Source organism: Mus caroli, chromosome 1 (genome assembly GCF_900094665.2).
Source record: "Mus caroli chromosome 1, CAROLI_EIJ_v1.1, whole genome shotgun sequence".
NCBI lineage: Eukaryota > Metazoa > Chordata > Mammalia > Rodentia > Muridae > Mus > Mus caroli.
In genome coordinates this window covers 48,535,242-48,556,925 of record NC_034570.1, presented here as the reverse complement: position 1 = coordinate 48,556,925, position 21,684 = coordinate 48,535,242, and the positions used below count along the sequence as shown (strand labels likewise).

Genomic DNA, 21,684 nt, shown 5'->3' with positions numbered 1-21,684 from the left:
ACAAGAGCCAGCACTGTTCTAGCATGAACATCTGAAAGGGACCAGTTTACTGAAGTTGCCCATGAACGCAGTCATCTCCAGCTCTTTGTAACTGTATCACTGGAGGACTCCATCCAAGTAAGCTAACACTTGAGTGAAATTGCCCAACATTTAGAAACAAAATGTGATAGCAGAATCATCTTGTCTGGAAATCCCGACACTGTATTTGGGTTCAGCCTAGAGGCTGAGGACTGGTGGAAGAGCAAAACTCTGCAGGGAGTCCACACTAGCCCAGCCAGCGCCCATTTGAATGAAACAAATCTGGCAGGAAACTACTCCTTAATTACAAATGTTGAATATTATTGTAGTCTGTATTCACTTATGCTGTTTTGTAGCCACGTTGAACTATGTGATTGGCATTCAGGCTAAGTAACCTTCTCTCGGCTTTGTCTATAGATATTTTGGTGAACAGTGCCCAGGCTGACCTGACTGTGAAGGATAAGGACTTGAATACTCCCTTACACCTGGCTATCAGTAAAGTATGTAATGTGTTTAAATCATGGTTACTTAATGTTATGATCAGAACAATAGTACCTGAGACCTCTGTCCACCTGGAACCTACATAGCATGGATTTTACTTAGATGGCCATTTCTTAGGGTGCTGTCAACTGTATATGAAAATGAAGGGAGAGAAGAAAGGGTCAATGCAATAAGAAATATTGAAAAAAATCCCTGTTGCAGGGTTTCTTCTCACCTTACACCATTTATGTTCTTGAATTAAAGACACACACAGCCTTTATATTTTAATATGCCTTAGACAGCACAATGCTGTTAGAATCTACCTTTCTATCAATAACCCCATTGTTACTTACTATGTTTCATCTGGGCTGCTCTTAGCTCCAATTAGGCAGCCCTCTGGGCCATGTTCTCTTGACCCTTAGCCCATGGAGGGAGTCTGTCTCTCTGTCTCTGTCTCTGTCTCTGTCTTTCTCTCTTTCTCTCTTTCTCTCTTTCTCCTGCATGTTCATTTTCTATCCCTGTGGCAGCTTCTCCTCTTCTCCTCTGCTCCTTCCACAAAGGCCACCAAAACTCAATCCCACATATTTCTCTTCTCCCCAGCTATCAGCTGTTGGCATCTTTATTCACTGTCTTAGTTTTACTGCTGTGAACAGACACCATGATCAAGGCAAGTTTTAAAAAGGACAACAATTAATTGGAGCTGGCTTACAGGTTCAGAGGTTCAGTTCAGTATCATCAAGGCAGGAACATGGCAGCATCCAGGCAGGCATGGTGCAGGAGAAGTTGAGAATTCTACATCTTCATCTGAAGGCTACTAGCAGAATACTGACTTCCAGGAAGCTAGGACCAGGGTATAAAAGCCCACTCCCACAGTGACACACCTACTCCAACAAGGCCACACCTATTCCAACAAGGCCACACCTCCAAATTCAGACAAGCATAGGCAAACCATCACATTCACCAATCACAATCAACTGGAAGCAGGGTCACTCAGTGTCTTACTAGCAGATCCTTTGTCTTTGGGCAAATAACCTTGGGGGTTCCAAATTAGCATTAGAATACAAGCAACATTAGGCCAACCCAGTACAGGGCAGAATTCTGGGTTGATGGATATATGCCACTGATCAAAGCAGAATAACAAAGACACATTTCTCACACTTACCATGGGCAATCCTACCACATTCTACCTGTCTTGATGCTGTTTCTCTGGTTGTAGTTTCACATTTTGATACCACACAACAGGTTAGGTCATTAAGCTGTATGGCTTCTAAACTCTAAACAATTCCTACTGAGTTTTGTTTGAAGGTATTGTGAGAGCAGAGCCCAGATTGTGGTACTGCAAAGCACTATCCGTGTACAAAGCATTATCCATGTGCAAAGCACCCTGTCCATGTACACTGTTATTGTTTTTTTTTCATGCATATGTCAATCGATGCAAAGGGTGTGGTAGATTTTTTTTCTCTCATACATACAAATGCCTACGTGTGTGATTTTCACAAAGTGCATTATATCATATGTAGGTCCCAGTTGACACCACTGGTATCAGAAGTCTCAGCCATTCCTCTCATTGGCTATATTTTGTATTCATTCTCTGGAAAAAAAAACATGAAAACATCAAAAGTGCTCAGAATCTGGAAGTTAATCTCAAAGCATAGCGTGTTAATAATGGGAAGGAACTACAGTGTTTTTCAGACAGCCTTACACAAAGGAATCACTTGAGAATGTCATTAAAATCAGATTCTCACCAGGTATGGTGGTGCATGCCTCTGACCCTAGCACTTTAGAGGCAGATCAGGGAGGATCTCAGGGTTCAAAGCTAGCCTGGTAAGCTTTGAACACAGTAAGACCCTATCACCAAAAAAAAAATCTAACTTGGCCTAAGATTTTTTTGTAAGCAGAATCTCTCTCTCTCTCTCTCTCTCTCTCTCTCTCTCTCTCTCTCTCTCTCTCGTGTGTGTGTGTGTGTGTGTGTGTGTGTGTGTGTGTGCATGTGTGTGCATCCTCATGCATCTACCCATCCATCTGTCCATCCCAGAGACAGTCAACATCTCTAACATCTCTGACACCTAGATGATACTAACAATGGTTGTCTGTGCCCTTCAATAGCAAAGGCTTAGTAACCACGACCCTAGACCCAATCATTGATATTTCAATTATCAAGCATCGATTGCCATATTATGATCCAGAGATGCCCGCATTTTTTTGGTCAAAGAAACAACACATACCAGAAACAGGGTTTCTTCAGAGCATCAGACAGAAATGAAGATATGTGATACAGATGTCGGGAGTCATGGTAACTCCAGGAGAAGTGGATCACTGGAGTAGTAACTGAAGGCTTGAAGGAGGAGGAAAATGTTGTAGGCTTAAAAGGCAGTGCTGAAAGATTCAAAGGATGCTGCTGACTCTGCCCTCCATCACTCTCTGACCTAGCTAGGCTTGCATTTGCTTTCACTCTCTGGACATTAATTTTAAAAATTACCTTGGAAATATTCATATTAAGTATGAATATTTTAGATCAGTCTCATGTTAAACGAGTCATAATAGGCCCTGCGTTGAAGCTTAAGAGTGTCTTGGGTCCATTTACCTTTTAGAAAGGAATTACTCAGAAAATAGTCTTGAATGTTTTCAGGCAGAGGAAGCTGGTACTCAACTGAAAGTACAATCAAGTTAGCATTCAGGAGCTTTTTCCATATCGCTGTCTCATGTTTCTTGCTCTTCTTTTTAAAATCAGGGCCATGAGAAATGTGCCTTGTTAATACTTGACAAGATACAAGACGAGAGCCTTATCAATGCGAAGAACAGCGCGCTGCAGACGTGAGTGTGACAATTGTAGCTCGACTTGGGCCCAGAGTCACAAGATTTTACTTGTATTTATTCTTTGGGAGCTTCTTACATATATACAGTGAAATATAGCCATATCCACCACCATTTTCCTCCTCCCAGACCCCCCAGCACATCCCTGACCCAATTAACCATTTTTTCAATTAACCCTTTACATCCAGTTTGTGTGCATGCATGTGGACCATCCACTGGAGCATGGGAAACCTACTAGTGGCTACATCCCCAACAATGACTCTCTCCCTGCCCCACTGTGACCCCCCTCAGTAAGGGGCAGGACCTAGCCTAGTGATTATTCATTCCATCGGTGCTGGGATTTTTGACTGGATTGATCTTGTACAAGTCATATGCAGTTAAACACAGCTACTGTAAGTTCTCGAATGCAGTGGTTGGGTCATGTCCCAAAGATAGCATGCCACAGCTTTCCTCCCCATCTTCTTCCCTGAGGTGTTCCCTGAGCCTTGGCCTGTGGGGGAGGGGGTGGTAAAGGTGTCTCACTTGGGGCAGGGCCAGAGTCATAGTATTTATCCAACACCCATTAAGAGCCTGATACATGCTAGTCTAATCTGAGAAGGAGTGCAGTGATAGGTGCTAACCTAGCTTCACCTTCATGAACCTGCAATGTTGACAAGAGATGCATGATTTCAGGTAGAACTCTTATTTTGATATGACTCATATTATTTGTAAGATCTTTGTTCTCCTTACCAGTGTTGCTGTACTTCATGATAAATTTAGTGAGCTTTTAGAAAAATCTTCTGGGCTTATGGACTGACACATCTGGGGAAAGTGTTTGTTTTATGTATTAGTGTTTTGTCGTCTGACTGGAAAACGTCAGGTTTATAAATCAGGTTCCCAGAATACATTCGAACTGTTTCTAAGCTTATTTGTTGTAATTATATTTTAATATAATTCAGTGTAACCCTCAGTGTGAAGGATCTAAAAGCTGTTTCATTTTCTATTTTGGGAGATTGCTTGTGCATTTGTTTTAAAGGCAAAGAATATTAGAGGTTTGTTTTTTTTTTTTCTTTAAGATTGTTAAAGGACATGGCACATTATACTGAGTGTAAGACTCTTTTACAAGGTACTATAATCTAGTGAGACATCTATGAACATGCAATAATAAAAAGATCTAAGAGTATATATTAATACCACTCATTCCAATGAACTGTGTAAAGTTCTCGAAAGCAGTAGTTGGTTCATGTCCCAAAGACAGCATGCCAGAGCTCTTTTCCCCAATTTGAGTGACTCAATTAGCCAGTGAAGGGCCTTTTACAGAATACAACAGAGCTTGACTGTTTCTTCCAGTCTCCTCTGTACTTTCACCAAGACTGTTTAAGATGTAGGCTATTTATAACACTGCAGAGAGATCTGGGCCAAACACATAAGAATATCTGAATCACTGATACCTGGAAAAGATATGGTCAACATGTCTCATCTCAAAAGCAAAAATAGCCATGTGCTATTTGTAGATTCTTAAGTATAGTTTCCTTTTAGTGACATAAGTTAAACAAATGTCACTTTTTTTTAAACTAAGAATTGGCCTTCCTTTATATCAGATACCCCAAGGAATCATGAAGAGAAAAGGCTTGTTGGGCTCATAGTTTTGTGTTTCAGTTCATGATTGGTTGGCTCCTTTACTTTGGATGAGGCAGCACATGTTGACAGGAACCTGTAGCTGTTCACCCAGAGGACAAAACAAAACAACACAAAAACAAAAAAACAAAACAACAACAACAACAAAAAGGTGAGAAGGACTAGGGTCTTACAGTGCCTTCAAAGACATGCTCCAGTGACCTGAAAATTCTCACTGTGACCCATAGAACCTTGCAGGATCTGCCACCTCCCTCCTCCACCCAAGCCTAGGGACCAAGCCTTTAGCATGCAGACCTTTGAAACGTCCCAGGTATACCACTCACAGAAACATTACCAAAGCTGATATTCAGTGTTGTCTTTCAGACCCCTCCATATCGCTGCACGCAATGGCTTGAAGGTGGTAGTTGAGGAGTTGCTGGCGAAAGGAGCCTGCGTACTTGCTGTAGATGAAAATGGTAAGTAAGAAAAATTAAACGTTGATACAGATTGTGTTGGTTGAAGCCAGAGGACAATGAGAGAGATAGGGGTTGCTTAAAAACCTGTAAGGGGTTTCTTTCCCTTGGAAATGTCTTATGTATAAGAAATCAAGCTTGGTAGTATGTTCCATCTGTTTTTCTGTACAAGACATTATCTCCCTGTAGCCCACCATTGCTCTCCATGTTGCATGTAACATCTGAGCATAGTTCAGTCAAAAACTTTCAGCTTGATCTTGGGAATTGCAACTGCATACACTAAGGAATAAAAGAAACACACATCATTAGTGCACACTCCACGGCTCTACAGAGACAGAGCTTCGCAAATCAGTTCATTCCAAGATCAGTTGTCTTTTGTAAAATATGTATCACAACTTATATTCTTCATAGAGAAGGCTGAGGAACATGAATAAAATGTTTTAACTAAGGTCTAGGCTGGACGTTTCTCCTGTCATTTATGACTTGCCTTCCCTAAATGAGCTAATTCTTATCATAAGCCTTCCTCTCTCCTTCTACATTATAAAAACTAATGAATACTAGAATCCTACTAAAAGACCTTTGCACGCCCAATGCCTTTTAACCGTGGGAAGCAAACGAGGAACTCATGGATATTTATGAATTGAGTAATTTTTGCAGTGTGATATCTAATTAAATTATTCCGATATGTTAATGCTACTCAATTAACTGCTCAATACAGGTTCTGGAATTAGCATCGCATGCCTGTTTCTCAGAAGTATGCAGTCACAGTAACATCTTAGCGGCTCCATGTATCCTAGCCTGTACTCTACTCTCTCCCCAACATGGCTCACCTAGGAAGTACAGAGAATTCTTTTACCCCCATCTCTTGTTCTCCATCTTTTCTTCCTCAACCTTGATCAGCACTATATACCTTAAGCTTAGCATGAAGACATCTACTTGTTTTTCTCCAAAATGGAGATGCTAGAATAAATTGGTGTTATCATGCTCTTAGCTCTATCCAGGCTGTATCTATGGACATGGGAACTCTGTGTCACTAGAGCCTGCCTTTCTCAGAGTTTTCTCTATGCCCAGTGACTGGAAACATTTGGAGACCGTTCTGTATTACACTGCACTAATAATCCCTTCGCTCATCACCTCCAGCCCAGGAGTGAAGTGTTAAAAACACTTTCGTTTGTTTTCACTCTGTAATGAGGAATAGTCTCTTTGGGGCTGAGAGTGCAGAGGGCTTTCATGTCCAGTGACAGGAGACGACAACCAGCTTTTATCAGAACAGATCCTCCAATTGACTGAGAATGCTCACTGCTCAATAGCAAGTACATCTCAAGGGCAGCTTAATCCTTAGGTTGTGTGTTGGGGTCCAGCTTTCTTATGAGTTTCTGAAGCCTCAAGTCTGAATGGTAGTGTCACATAACTATGGCCAATAGCCATTTGTCCCGCATTTATGATAGTTCAGGTTTGTGGCTTTTGTTGGTGACATGATTTTTTTTAAGGTCTGTTGAAATTCTCTTAAATGGTCATTACTGACAACCAGCCTCCTATGTCTGATCTCTTTAGATGGTTTCCAGGCTTAGAGTAATAAATTGTTGTGTACTTTCTCTGATATGTATATCAAGTGACACCAGTTACTGGTTTTACCCTTTCTGCTTGACACATGTACTTGCCATGGAAAATGGCTACTGTCAAAATGAGGCTCCTCTGCCAGGTTGGCGGTTCATGGCGTGCTCTCCGCAGGAACTCCCTCTTGGATGTCCTATTGCTAGTTTTTGTGGCTTGTGTCCCCTATGTCCCTTCCTTGCCATGTGTTTCTGTCCTCCATATGAAGGCTGAAATCTGCCTTAGGATAATATTGTGCTTTCTGTAGACATATGAGCCAAAACTAAACCCAGAACTTCCATGAAATGTCATGTGCTCCCTGTCCCACTCAAGTCTCACCCCAGCATGACTTGTGAGAAGTAACTCCACTTACCTGGCATGAATTCTAACTCAACATACATCTCCACTCTCGAGATTGTAGGAGATGTACTGTGGAATGCCATGCAGCTCTGGACCCCCAGGACTAACCACTGCCTTGTCTGCATTTATGCCCAGGTCATACCCCGGCCCTGGCTTGTGCTCCTAACAAAGACGTGGCTGACTGCCTGGCCCTCATTCTGGCTACCATGATGACTTTTTCTCCTTCCAGTACAATGACGGCTGTCAACTTCGTTTGTTTTAGAAAAGACAATTTGAGCAGAATGACCCACTCCAATCTGGGTAGTAGGGTTAGTCTTTGCAGTAACAATGTGGGCTCTGAGGATGGGTACAATGAAAATGACTCTGATTCGGAAACATTCTAACTTTGGACTGTAGAGGTGTTTCCCCCAATACCTGTGCTTCAGGAAGGGATGGGAGCTTGAATTCCAGGTTATATTGTATTCAGACATTTGAGGCCAAACTTCCAGAAGCCAGCAGAAAAGGAGTCAGTCAACCAAAAGAGGGCAACTAGGTGGTAGGCTGAAACACACACAGATGGCCTGGGTTTTGTTTTGCTTCGTGTTTTCTCTAGGTCTAAGGTACTTCTGTGAAAGTCTACCTCTCATTTTAAGTAAGGACAAAAAAATTAAGTATTCTTCATCTTTGGGGATAATGCAAACAGAGAGACAAATATTCAGTCTAGTGAGTTATTTTTTTCCCACGTCCTCACCAGTGAGTTCTGTGAGGTGGATCAAGGTAAAATTCATGTCCCCTGGGAGGGGCGGGAAGAGGAGATGAGAAATGCTTGGATGTTCTTCTCACTCTGATGTTTACTTCTTCACTAGAAGTCAAAGTTCAAGGTTCATCTTTAAACATAATTGTCCTCTTAAGGGAGTCTACCCCACCTCCTCCATAGGAAGTGTGTAAATGCCTAGAATTTCTTCCTAGGATCTCAGTTAAAGCTGCCAGATGAATGTGAACATTGTTCATGCTCTTTCGTTAAATACAAATGAAATAGCACCCGAAGAAATGTATGAGTCCGTTTTCAATGGAGTAATGGATCCCAAATTTATCCAATAACATTTCAGGTGAAATTATATTGTGCCAAAACTTGAAACAATATGCAAGTCAAATAAGAAATTACCACTCATTTGAATTTGCTCTAAGATGAAAATACTAACTTTGTAAGGGCATCAGAATGGCTGGTACTGTCCTTCAATAGTAGGGTAGCAAATTAGCTGCTCAGCCAAGGTCATGCCACAAGTGACAGTGTGCCTGAAAAGGAGCCAAGGAAATGACAGCAGGAAGCAGAAATGGTTGGTGTGGAAGTGCAAGCCAATTGCCAGTTGTTTGGTAATGAAATCAGCATTGTGAATACTGTGTCTGCTCCCTCTGCCAAAGCTTCTAGGTCGAATGGACCCCGTTCTCCACCTGGAACGGCTGTACGAAAAGAAGAATGAGACTTTAAGAATTATGCACATACACATGCACACATGTGTGTATATTTATGTATGTACTTCATCAACCAGCTCTCCATGAGGACCAAAATGCTTCTGCCTAAACTGGGATATTTTAAATGTTTTTCTTTCTACATGCAAGTGAGAACTGTAGTAACTTTTCTATGGGGTTAAAATGTAATCTTTTTTGCATACCAGTCTTTATTGTATTTTATATTTCTAATGATGCAGATTTCTAGTTGATGGCTTGACAATTTGTAACTGATGACGTGTTGACCATAGGTTTTTGTTTTCAAACTAGAGAATATGTCTGTATACTTTGATGTAAATGTGTTTATATTTATTTGAAATGAAAGAGATGCCAAGAAATACCCTCTGTTTAGGCTTGCTCTCTGTCTTCATCTCTGTCTGTCTCTGTCTCTCTCTCCTCTCTCTCTCTGTGTCTCTCATCTCTCATATCTCTCTGTCGCTGTGTCTCTAATATCTCTCTCTCTCTCTCTCTCTCTCTCTCTCTCTCTCTCTCTCTCTCTCTCTCTGTTATGTACCTTATTTAGAATAACAAAGTACATGGGAAAATACCCTTGACTCTGGGCTAACCATTAGCTCTGGGGTTAAACCCAGCATTTCCCACTACTACCAGCTGACCCTTGGGTTTATCCATTGCTTGACCCCATTCTATAGCTAATCAGAGCCTTTCTGTGTGATGAAAACTGATGTAGCAGATCATATACACAAAGGTAGCCCAAAGAAAGACCCAGAAACTACAGAAACCACACCAAAAATGACACAGTCCTGACACTTAACAGGAAATGATGCCAAGTATGGGCACTATGCCAAGAAAGGGGATTAAAAAGCAAACATGAGTGAGCCTGAGTGCTCTATTCCGCTAGCTGAAGACTCAGGAGAGAAGTCTGCAGCTGCAGGGCATGCGTTTGCGGTGTTTTACTGTAGGCTTTCTCTTCTCCTTTGAAGTTTCTATTTTATAGCATTTTGAGAGTTTTAAAAATAATCCTATCATAGCTGGACCAGACCCGGGTAATGTGTTCTATCATTTTCATCAAGCTGTAAGAGGCTTTGCCCTTACTATTTTAATATCCTGGATTTAATTAAAACTCTTGTTGGTTCTTCGCAAATGAAAACTTGTTTGGTAGTTTTATAAAATTGAAACTGATGTCGTCGAAAAATTTTTACACCAGCAGCATTTTGTTTTTGCACTTTGGGTATAATGTATCCCTCCCTCTGGTCCTTTTGTTTAGAGCAGGTACATTTGAAACAAGTAGACAGACCTACTAATGAGCAGCAATGATCTTATCTTTAGGGAATCCTGAGGATTGAGTGAGTGCTCACATTGAAGAAGTGTGATGTACTATCCTGTCTTTTCCTAGAAGTGAGAAGTGGAAGTCTTGCTGGGTTGGCATTTAAAGCAGGAAATAAAATGCCTGCATTGCTAGTGATGCAGCTCAGAGCAAGGGGGTCACTTCCACAAGGCAGTGACCTAGCAGGAGACATTGTGTCCATGGAGCTATGCTGGCCTTCCCTGGCTCATTCTGATAGAGGATGTATACAAACACAAGGAAATTAAGCTTACAAAGAGCCATTCTTCTGAGTTGCTTTGTCTGTCTGTCTGTCTGTCTGTCTGCCTGCCTACCTGCCTGTCTCCCCATCTCCTCTTCTCTCGCTCTGTTTCCTCCCCCTGCCCAACAAGACCAAAATTTTTTTTAAAGAAATAACTTTTGAAAGCTGAAATTTCTATGTATCTAGTTATCTCATAAATGTTTGCAGCACCGCTTTCTGAGGGGAAATGTTTTTATTAGTCTTAGTTGCTCAGTGCTTTTACCTAAATGCATCGTTTTCAGACTGTATGTCAACCACAGCCACAAGGACCATGTGTGAAGGTACCTCCCTAGTCACTGGTGTCTGCCTATCTTTGGTAAATTCATTACTTTCTCCAAATTGCCTAAAGTCCTAGTAAACAATAGCTCAGGGGATTTCTATCCATCACTACTAACAGGGCACCGTGGTAGGTCTTGGTACTTTGGGCAGCAAGCAGCCGCTTGACTTGTCATTGCTTGGGGACAAGAGCACCGGGTGGATTTGCTGCACTAGCTCCGCTTCACGCTATTGAGCAGCTTGGGTGGTGCATCCGTTGCACTTGTTGATGAGCCCATCCCTTTGTGGTCTTGTAACATGACGTTAGAGTGCCTTTTTATATTTGTATATCCTGGAAGTGTTCTGTGAAGCATTTTGTATTTTTTCATTTGAGTGTTATTGGAGCAATATGATCGTAGTGAGTTTCCCTTTCTTTGAATGTACCAAGTGTCTCCTTTCCTAGTCCTCTCCTCCTTTGCTTTGAAATGAAAATGCTCACGTTTTCTATAGAGGAATTATGTTTGACTTTGAAGTACTAAAATGCTTTCTTCTTACAGAACTGTAAACCATAGGTCAGTATTATAGGGGAACAGCGTTTTAAGATAGTGACAATCTGAGCGTGTTTGTAGAATGTCATTCCGTGTGTTTCCTACATGGTGATCTGAAGACTCAATGCAAGTATCCTTTGTTCAGTAGCTTTGTCTACAGACGATGTTTCAGCATGTGCAATATATCCTTGCAAAGCACGGTGATACACATCTTGTGCCAGTGTTACATTTTGTAAAACATATGTGTAACAGCATAAACTATTATGTGATGATTTCAGTGGGAGTTTTGTCTGTACTTTAAGATGTAGACATTGGAATTGAATGACTTTGATAAATGTTCTGAGTGTAAAAATGAGGAAAAATGGCTTTCGGTTCAGTGAAGGACTTTGGACCGGTATGAATCTTCTCAAGCACAGTTTAATACTTTCCTAACTACTGAATGCTCTAATAATGCAATGAAGTACTTACCTGTAATATACAGTGGACATGCATTCAGATGGTTATTTTTTACAAATAAAAACGGTACAAATATTGTTGTAATGTGTGTTTTCTTTCATTTTTCAAATGTATGCTTTTTCCAAATTATTTTAATTTAAACCTTTGCCCTACCTTAACACCAAAGCAAATTAATTCTGAAAATAATCAAGAAAGCAACCTCTAGATTTGTTAATTATGCTTAAATTGTCACATTGGAGTGGGAAAGATTCGTTTTCTATGCCTCCAACATTTTTCATAAAGAAGTTAAGCTGAGTTAAAATGAAATTCATGTGAGAAGCCAGAAGCCGAAAGTCCATGCAATCCTAGGGACCATCAAGCTTCACACAGTAGCTGTGATTGAACTTGACGTTGCTCTAAACTTCCTTGTGGTGAGAGGGCTGTGTAGTAAGTCACATCTATCAAACGGGAGGCGATCACATAGATCCTCAAACTTGTGAAACCTGTTGTCTGCACTGCTGTCACCACCTCTGTGTGTGGCTTGACGACAGCTAAAGACTCAGCCTCCACACCAGCCTTAAGGGTAGAGTAGGAAGTGCTTCTCCATATATCCCAAATTTCTCCCCTGGTTTATTAGCTTCAAGAACAGTGCCTGGAAAAGCTAAGGAACAACCCTAAAGACAGCGTCTCTCGCTAATGAGAAAGAGATTGGGGCAAATGACTTTCCCAAGTACCTCAAGTCACAGTGTCACAGGATATGTGTCATCTTAGTTCTTAAAGACCAGCCCTGTCACCAGCTTTTTTCATGAAGAAACTGAATTCAGAGAAGGTCTACATATGCTCAGATCCACAGAGTTCATGGTATGAAAACAGGATTTATGCTTCTGGGTGTTCCCTCCTCCTCTCAGCCATGCTGCCATAAAGTGTTTATTTTTTCTAACAAATTTAATTTTTCTAACAAATATGTTCTGGAAAGTTTTTGTATTTTTCTTTAAATATATAAATCTGGATTTTTTTCCTTAAGGACTGTAAGTCGTGAACCATACCGTAAGTGAGTGCTTCCTGTCCACTGAGAGTAAAATGAACATATTAGTTATATGTAAACATGTAACAAATGTCCCCAAACTCAGTGGCTTAGCAACAAATATTTATTCTCCTGTTTTCCATGAATCTGTCATGCTTTTCTTAGATCTCCTGCTACAGAGTTTCTCATATAGTCCAGGGCTGACCCATATCTAAGCTGTGCGTGTGGCTATTGGCAGGATTCTTCATGGTTTGTTGGGATGGAGGTGTTTCTTTATGCCACCTGGCAGCTTTTGCTGAGTGGACCTTTCCAAAGTGAAGTTCACAACCTAACATCTTCCCTCAGGAGAACAGGCAAAGTGAGAAAATCTGGAGTGAGAAAGAACGAACTCTGGTCTTTCTGAGTCTTAGAAATGATATCACACCGTTTCCCTCATATTCCTTAGAAATGGGCTACTAGGCCCCGCCTACAGTCTTGCGGACAGTAACACTGCAGGTGAGGACCAGGAGGCAGACACCATTGGCAGCTCCTGCTCACACTGGCCTATTACAGTGTCCTTGGGACTTCTATCCTTAGCTTCATAAGTCCCTTTGAAGAGTAAAGTGAAGATCCTAATTTTACTTGTGCTGTCATAAGCAAGGAAGGGGAACAATGGCTTTCCTGAAGTATAGTCGTACAATTATCATGTCGACGCGGCTCTTTCTCCACAAATTGCTCATCAAAAGATCCTCCTCTGATTCCATTCAGTAGGGTCAGATCCTCATGTATCCACCCTTCAGCTAACATGCTTAGCACGTTCCAGAATTAGCTTAAAACACTCAAAAGCTTTCAGCTTAGAGGGCCATTAACACAATGTAAAGACTTGTAGAGAAACACACCTATGGGTTGCCTCGTTAGCACATCTCACTCTGAAGGCACATGGGCTGTGAAATAAGGAGCAGGAAATGGCTGTGCTGTTGGTTCATCCCCAAACTCTCAGGAAGTAGTTGGAAGTTTGTGGTTGGCCCAGTGACTGGGGATGAAGATTTGGAAGGCCTATGAACAGCATCTTACTGTTTGGAGACTCAGGGAGACCAAATATGCCATGCAGTTTGGTAACCTGTTGTTCAACATCTCACCCAAATGCCAGAGGTTCCTTACTCCTTGACTTAGCCACTTACTCTCTTGTTTCTCAATGAGTCCTTCATCATCTTAGAGTCTGTGAAATCAGTCATATTTCCTTATCTCCCCCAAGGAATAAAGAGACTCTGATATGTGTTCCATCATAAGGAGAGTTTATATGAGAAGGTATTCTAAGGTCATGTACCCTGGTTGTTTCCCAAGAGAGATTATAAGCAGGCGAGTGAACAAGAGGAAAGCATTGTGGATTCAAGGTGAGTATCTAATATTAGGAGTGAGCACACTCATATATGCACACATCCATATTTCTTGTCTTACGCAAGGATCATTGTATCTACTTTTTAGGTAGGAAAACTTCTTACAAAGATGGGAGCACATGGCCCAGTGCCAGAGAGTAAGGACTGGAAAGCCAACACTGTGTGTTCTACATACTGGTGGATACAGTCTCTATCTTTAAGTGGCAACCGGAGTATATTTAAATGGAAGAAGGTTATGACTTTCAAAAGTAAAAAATATGCAAGTATTTAAAGCACAAAAAGTATACCTGCATACATTCACTTGAAACTGTTACCAATGGCATTTGTCTAGAGGGTGTTTCAAGGTCTTGCTATTTTGTTCAAAGAACTAAGGTACACACAGATTTCACAACAGCAACATTCAGAAAATGCAAGTACAGGATAGATGCATTTCACATGAACAAGAGGCTACGAGTGAGATTTACTCAAGAGCACTGGGTGATAGTACAACAGGGAGAGGAGTTGGCTGCATGAGGATAAGACACGGTGATTTCATTGACAGGCTTACATAAGTCTTTGATTACTGTGCATGCCCTTTCCCATGATGCATCTGATTTTAATTTTACATACACCCATAGGCATAATATAGTAAATAAGGAAAGAAATCTCTAAAAGTTTATCCAAAGAACCAATTTGACTTTCTGCACATGCACCCCGAACCAGTTCAGGCTAGTTTGGCTTAGTTTCCTTACTTACAAGATATGTTTAGGATGTGTTTGGAGAAGATCTGCATTGTTTAGAACTGGGTAAATGTGCAACTTGATGTAGGTAGTGGGTCTCAGGTTGCTGAAGGTTTGTTTGTCAAGCCAAGTGGCATCCCATTTACTAAATCATCCCTGTGCTGGCCCTGCCTCTGAAATCTCTGCAACTTTGAGAAGCTTCAGTTACTCCTAGTTCTTCTTTTTTATTTTCTTATTCTTTTCTTTCCTTCTTTTTTAAAAGACAGATTCTCGCTGTGCAGCCCAGGCTGCTTGGTCTCGCACTCCCCATCCTCCTGCCTCAGCCTCCTGAGTGTTGGCATTACAGATGGCATCACCATGCCTGGCATAAATGCCAGTCTTTCTTATTGTTTGGTTTCCTAAGAATGGCAAGCACTGAATGTGTGCTCTTAACCACAAGAAGTTGCCAACTATGGAAATATCAGGCAGGGAAGACTGTCATCAAAGAAATGCAGGTTGTCTACCTGTGAGGTACTTGAAGGTCAATGTAGATGGGGTAGGGCTTCATTTCTTGTTTGGCAACATGGAATCATCAGGAACTATTGAAAGAACGCATGTGATAGAGTGGTGTCGTCAGCCATCCAAAAACCATGGATTGAGGAGAGAGAAAAGATGGAAGAAAGCAAAACAGGGAAAGTCCCTAGGAAGGGTTTGTAGAGACTGTGAAGAATATTTTTATATAGGAAATATAGCATGATGGTGAAGGAGAGATCTACATGAGAACAGGAAGGAATTTTGGACGGGATGGGAGATTTAGGCTTGGGAATAACTGTGGAGAAGGCTTCAGAACACTTAAGACTTAGAGCATGAACTTTAAATATACGACTATCCTTACAGACGTTTTTACTTGTGCCAGGATGCAGGCACAAGGTAATTTGAACGTAGAGTTTGAGCAGAGATAGAGCTTTGCCAGATGAGCAGGCAGAGAGGAAGGCAGGTGGACTACAGTATGTCTAAAGACCATGGATATTCCAACCAAGGTCAGTAGGCAAGCTAAAACATGAGGGAGGTGATGCAGAGTTTTTAAAAGGATACAAACAGTGGGATGGAGGTGAAGAGCTGGAAGAGTTGTTGAGTTGTAGCACTAATTGGTGAGCTGGCTTTGGGACGTTGGCCATGGGAGTGTGTGATTGAGGGTGATTAAAGGAAATGCATTGGAGGGGGGAGAGCCAAATCCTGGAGGACTCAAGGGGAGTGACAAGATGGCTCAGGTGGTGCAGGCTCCCCAAGCATGGGAAACCTGAGCCTGGATCCCTAGCACCCACATAAAAGATAGGTGTGATCATATACATCTATAGCTCTAGAGGTGGGTAGATAGAGACAGGAGGATTCCCCAGACCTTTCTGGGAAGCCAGTCTAGTCAATTGGTGAGCTCTGCCCTCTGAGCTCAGGAAGAGACCTGTCTCAAAAAATAAGGTAGAGACCTATAAAAAAAAAAGAAAGAAAGAAAGAAAAGATACGTGATGTTGATCTCTGTCCTCTAAAAGAACACAAATACATGTGCACGTGCGCCTGTATATATGTGACACACATACACACTGTACACATGTAGACACAGAATTCTAATTATTAAAAATAATTTTCAAAATCCCAAAGAGGCACAATATGACAAATGGCTCTTTGAGCACACCCAGTTTGAGCAAAATCGATGAGAAAGTCAGGCTACACTGAAGCATGTACTATTCAGGTACTTTACTCAAGCACACACACTCAAACCTGACATTGTCAGACTGCAGACTGCTTTCAGGATTAAGCTGAAGCTCTTAAAGGGAAAGGGGTCATATTTCTGCTAAAAAGAAAGAAAAAAATAGCCCTTGTCTACGACACAGTGGCAGGTTTTAAGATCATATGGTTTAGCCTAAATGTGTTTTTCAGGCTCCTCAGAAAACATGACAGATGGCTGAGAGCTGTGGAAGGAACAAAAGAGTATGCAGATCTGACAAGCACGTTAGAGATAATAGTGAAAGATGGAACCCTTCCCAGGGGCCCTCATACGGAACAAAGGACTAACAGCACTGGAACCCAGTGAAGCTCTTGAATTGAAAACTAAACGGGCTTTAAAATAATATGTGTGTGGTTTTTTTTTAAGACATTAACTTCTAACTGAAAAAATAATGTGGGTTCTAATTCCTTTGGATTTTTTTCCTTCAGAAATTGTTTTACTTCCAATTCTGTGGTTTTATTTTACATGTATTTCAGGTCTGAGATTTATCCCTGACTTACTGTGTTATGATTTAAAACCTGTAAAGATTCTGTCACAGGACCATTACCTATTAATTCATTGACTCTCTGCTGAAATTCATTCACAAGAGGCTACTCCTCTGCATGTAAATTTTGATCAGGCTGCCAGGCACATTTTGTTTTGGCATTGAGGCTAAAGCCACTGATAAAGGGCCCAGTTGGTGCCATCTGGGAGCTTGCTTTGTGATGTCACAGCTGACACTAGAAATTAGATTGAGAATACCAATTAATTTCCCACAATGTATTTCAGGTATTGAAGAAGAAAAGCCTTTGAAAAGTGCTAACAATCAATTCTAGAGATAAAAGCATTTATCCTAGTATGTATTAGTGACCTACCCTCACCACCCCTGCCACCACCTCACGGTCTGAACGTGAGGTGAATGATGCAGTTCAGGAGACGCTCTTGTTAAACGTCACTTGTGATTAGAACTTTTGTGCCACAAATGAAAAAAATATCACCTTATTAAACTGCTTACTGCTTTTCAGTTGGAACAAATCCTAAACAGTTAACACACTCTGAGCTCCTACAGTGTTGAATACCTTAGATACATACCAGAGCTTATTGTCTCCACGAAGATATGGCTGCCTAGTGACAAATTTGGCTTCAAACATTGTCAAATGGATTTAAAAACATCTGTACCCTCGGGTCTTCTATATGTGGAATACAAATTCCTCTCTGTAGCCTTTTTGTTTTAAAATGAACACTATCATATGACTTAGCCTCTGGGTCAGTCTATAGGATGGATCAGGAATGACTTCCCAAAGCTGATGTGCATAAAGGCTTGGCCACATCCTGTGGCACTAGTAGGAGGTTGTTGACCATGGAGGAGATGGGGCATAGTGGGTACTCATTGAGGATATGCCTTTAAAGGGGATGATGGGGGCCCTAGTCCTTCTCATTTTTCTTTTCCAATCCTGGCCATGTGTGAACATGAACTCTGTCACGTGGACCCATCATGATGTGATGCCCACCCAAAGCAAAGGGACCAATTAATTAATCTTAGACTGAATTCTCTAAAATGCTGAGTCAAAAGGAGCAGCTTTGAAAAACACCTGAAAAAATGTTCAACATCCTTAATCATCAGGGAAATGCAAATCAAAACAACCCTGAGATTCTACCTCACATCAGTCAGGATGGCTAAGATCAAAAATTCAGGTGACAGCAGATGCTGGTGAGGATGTGGAGAAAGAGGAACACTCCTCCATTGTTGGTGGGATTGCAAGCTGATACAACCACTCTGGAAATCAGTCTGTCAGTTCCTCAGAAAACTGGACATAGTACTACTGGAAGATCCCGTAATACCTCTCCTGGGCATATACCCAGAAGATGTTCCAACCGGTAAGAAGGACACATGCTCCACTATATTCATAGCAGCCTTATTTATAATAGCCAGAAGCTGGAAAGAACCCAGATGTCCCTCAACAGAGGAATGGATGCAGAAAATGTGGTACATTTACACAATGGAGTACTACTCAGCAATTAAAAACAATGAATTCATGAAATTCTTAGGCAAATGGATACATCTGGAGGATATCATCCTGAGTGAGGTAACCCAATCACAATACAATTCGCAAAACACATGAAACTCAAGAAGAAGGAAGACCAAAGTGTGGATACTTCGTTCCTTCTTAGAATAGGGGGAAAATACCCATGGAAGGAGTTACAGAGACAAAGTTCTGAGCTGAGATGGAAGGAAGGGCCATCCAGAGACTGCTCCACCTGGGGATCCATACCATATACAACCACCAAACCCAGACACTATTGCATATGCCAGCAAGATTTTCCCAACAGGACCCAGATATAGCTGTCTCTTGTGAGGCTATGCCAGTGCCTGGCAAATACAGAAGTGGATGCTCACAGTCATCTATTAGATGGAAAACAGATCCCCTAAAGAAGAAGCTAGAGAAAGTACCCAAGGAGCTAAAAAGGTCTGCAACTCTATAGGAGGAACAACAATATGAACTAACCAGTACCCACCCCCACCCTCCAGAACTGTGTCTCTAGTTGTATATGTAGCAGAGGATGTCCTAGTCGGCCATCAATGGGAGGAGAGGCCCTTGGTCTTGCAAAAATTATATGCCCCAGTCCATGGGAATGCCAGGGCCAGGAAGCAGGAGTAGGTGGGTTGGGGAGCAGGGTGGAGGGAGGGTATAAGGAACTTTCTTGGGATAGCATTTGAAATGTAAATGAAGAAAATATCTAATAAAAAAAATGAAGTGTTAAAAAAAAAGAAAAGAAACATTTAGGGGAACTGTATAGAGTGCCTCTTGTCTTCTATATGAAGAGAGAGTCTTTAAACCAGAAACAAAGGGTACTGACGTTGGAGAAAACTGCTAACTCATCTAAGTCACTTGAATGAGGGGGAAAAGTCTCCGAGTAAATCTGAGATGAATTCTAACATAGTAAATGAACAAAATGCAGTCCCCTTCATTTTATGCAAACTAGTCAGAAAAAGGCAGCAGCATAGAAAAAGAGAAGTGACACACACAGACCTGAGAAGAATGAGAAATGCATTGGAGAGAAGGTGCTTGTCTCAATGTCAAGGAAAACTCAGGTTAGGGCCATAATCATATATGGTTCTGTACCTGTTAGGTTGATAAGCAAGCCATGCCTCTCTGCATGAAGCTACCCGAAAACCTGGTCACTGTAGGTGCGATAGTAAAGGATGCAGTAACTTAATAAAACAGTCTGCTCATTACATGAAAAAACAAAAACAAAAAAGGAGCAGCTTTTCTTAGTAAGTTGATCACCTCAATTGTTGCAGTAACGGAAAGCTCACACTCAAATGGGCTACAATAGTGAGTTTGGAAACTATGACCTGTAAGCCCAAACCAGTATCTAAAAAAGAACACCAGCATTAGGACCAGCAAAGATGGCTCCGTGCAGAAAGGCATTTGGCCACCAAGCCTGATGACCTGACTTCTGTCCCTGGAACACATGCGGTAGAAGGAGACAACCAATTCCAAAAAGCATTCCTCTGATCTCCACATGTGTGCCAAGCATATGGATAAACACACACACACACACATACACACACACACACACACACACACAAATCTATTTCTTAAAAGAAAATCAGCTCTTTTTTTTTTTTGAGATATGATTGACATGTTATAAAACTGACCCCTTTAGAGTATACAATTCATTGCTCTTTAGTAATTTTTTAAGGTTACATAATCACTACCACTAATTTCAGAAAGGTTCTGTTATCTTAAAAATAAGACCTATGGAAGATGCTTGAATTTCACTGAGAAGGGGAAATAAAATGGCCGTTTGAGGTAGATGGAGGGAAGGAGGGAACTGGGTGGGGAGGAGGTAGGGAGGGGAACAGGGCTGAGGTTCAGGTGTGAGGGTGGGAAGAGAGCTGGGAGAGAGAATGGAAATCAGCAGGGGGGAGCACCTCTGGGACAATCGAAGACCTGGGATGGGGGAGGTTCCTGGGAACTACGAAGGTGACCCTAGGGGAGACCCCTAGCAGTGGGGGATGTGAAGCCTGAAGTGGCCACCTCCTGTAGCCAGGCAGGACTTCCAGTGGAGGGAGGGGTACACCAACCCACCCTCAAAATCTTCAACCTAAAATTTGTCCTACCTACAAGATGTGCAGGGATAAAGATGGAGCAGAGATTGAGGAAATGGCTAATCAATGGTTGGCCCAACTTGAGACTTATCCCATGGGAGAGAGCCAATTCCTGACACTATTAATGATACTCCGTTATGCTTGCAGACAAGAGCCTCGCATAACTGTCTTCTGAGAGCCTTCATCCAGCAGCGGGTAGAAACAGATGCAGAGGCCCACAGCCACACATGAGGCAGAGCTCAGGGAGTATTGTGGAAGAGTGGAGGAAAGAATTGGGGGTGGGGGGGAGTCAAGGACACCACAAGAAGACCTACAGAATCAAGTATCCTGGGCCTATGGGTGTTCACAGAGACTAAACCACCAACCAAAGAGCATTCTTGGGCTAGACCTAGGACCCTACACATATGTAGCAAATAAGCAGCCTGGCCTTCATGTGGGTCCCCCAATAGTTGGAGCCAGAGGCTGTCTCTGACTCTGTTGCCTGCCTGTGGATACCTTTCCCCTAGCTGAGCTGCCTGGCCTGGCCTCAGTGGGAGAGGAGGTGGTTAGTCCTGCTGTGGCAAGTGCCAGAGTGGGTTAGTATCTGCAGGGCCCTCCCCTTCTCTGAGGAGAAAAGGCAGAGGGTTATGAGGGTAGGGTTGGGAGGGGTCGTATAAAGTGAATAAAAATAATAAGCCCTATGCCTATTGCCAGTTTTTCTCTGGATTTTCTCTTTTTATTCTCTGGTACCCACTAGTTACATTCTGCCTCTATGAGTTTACCTATTCTGGGTATTCATATAAATGAAATAATAGGGTGTGTAACTTTATGTGGTTGGTTCTTTCATGTTTTAGCACATGTCAGTACTTGTTTTCCTTTAAAGGTCAAACAAGATTCAATTGTGTAGACACATCTAACATTGTTTTCTTCTCATTCTTCAGTTGGTAGACATTTGAATTGCTTCTGGTTTTGTGTTGTGAATAATGGCAGATATTTGTGTGAAGATAAGCTTCAATTTCCTTGTGGGGGTTTTGTGGCTGTATTCACAAGAGAATTAGCTTGTCTTTCTCTAATAAAGTCTGTTT

General features: G+C 41.7%; 1 protein-coding gene across 5 annotated transcripts in view; it reads left to right on the top strand.

The window, feature by feature from the left end:
- The window catches only part of Ankrd44 (ankyrin repeat domain 44), a 286,842-nt gene extending 275,097 nt beyond the window's left edge, over positions 1–11,745 (top strand). For 4 of the 5 annotated variants that reach the window (XM_029478049.1, XM_029478052.1, XM_029478062.1 and 1 more), the window contains exons 25-28: positions 436–518; positions 3,230–3,312; positions 5,293–5,384; positions 7,470–11,745. In XM_029478049.1, coding sequence (XP_029333909.1) covers positions 436–518; positions 3,230–3,312; positions 5,293–5,384; positions 7,470–7,717 — 506 coding nt within the window. In that variant the 3' untranslated portion in view covers positions 7,718–11,745. The remainder of the gene's footprint in view (positions 1–435; positions 519–3,229; positions 3,313–5,292; positions 5,385–7,469) is intronic. The other variant, XM_021160936.2, reaches the window with a different exon arrangement.
- The last annotated feature ends 9,939 nt before the right edge of the window (positions 11,746–21,684 follow it).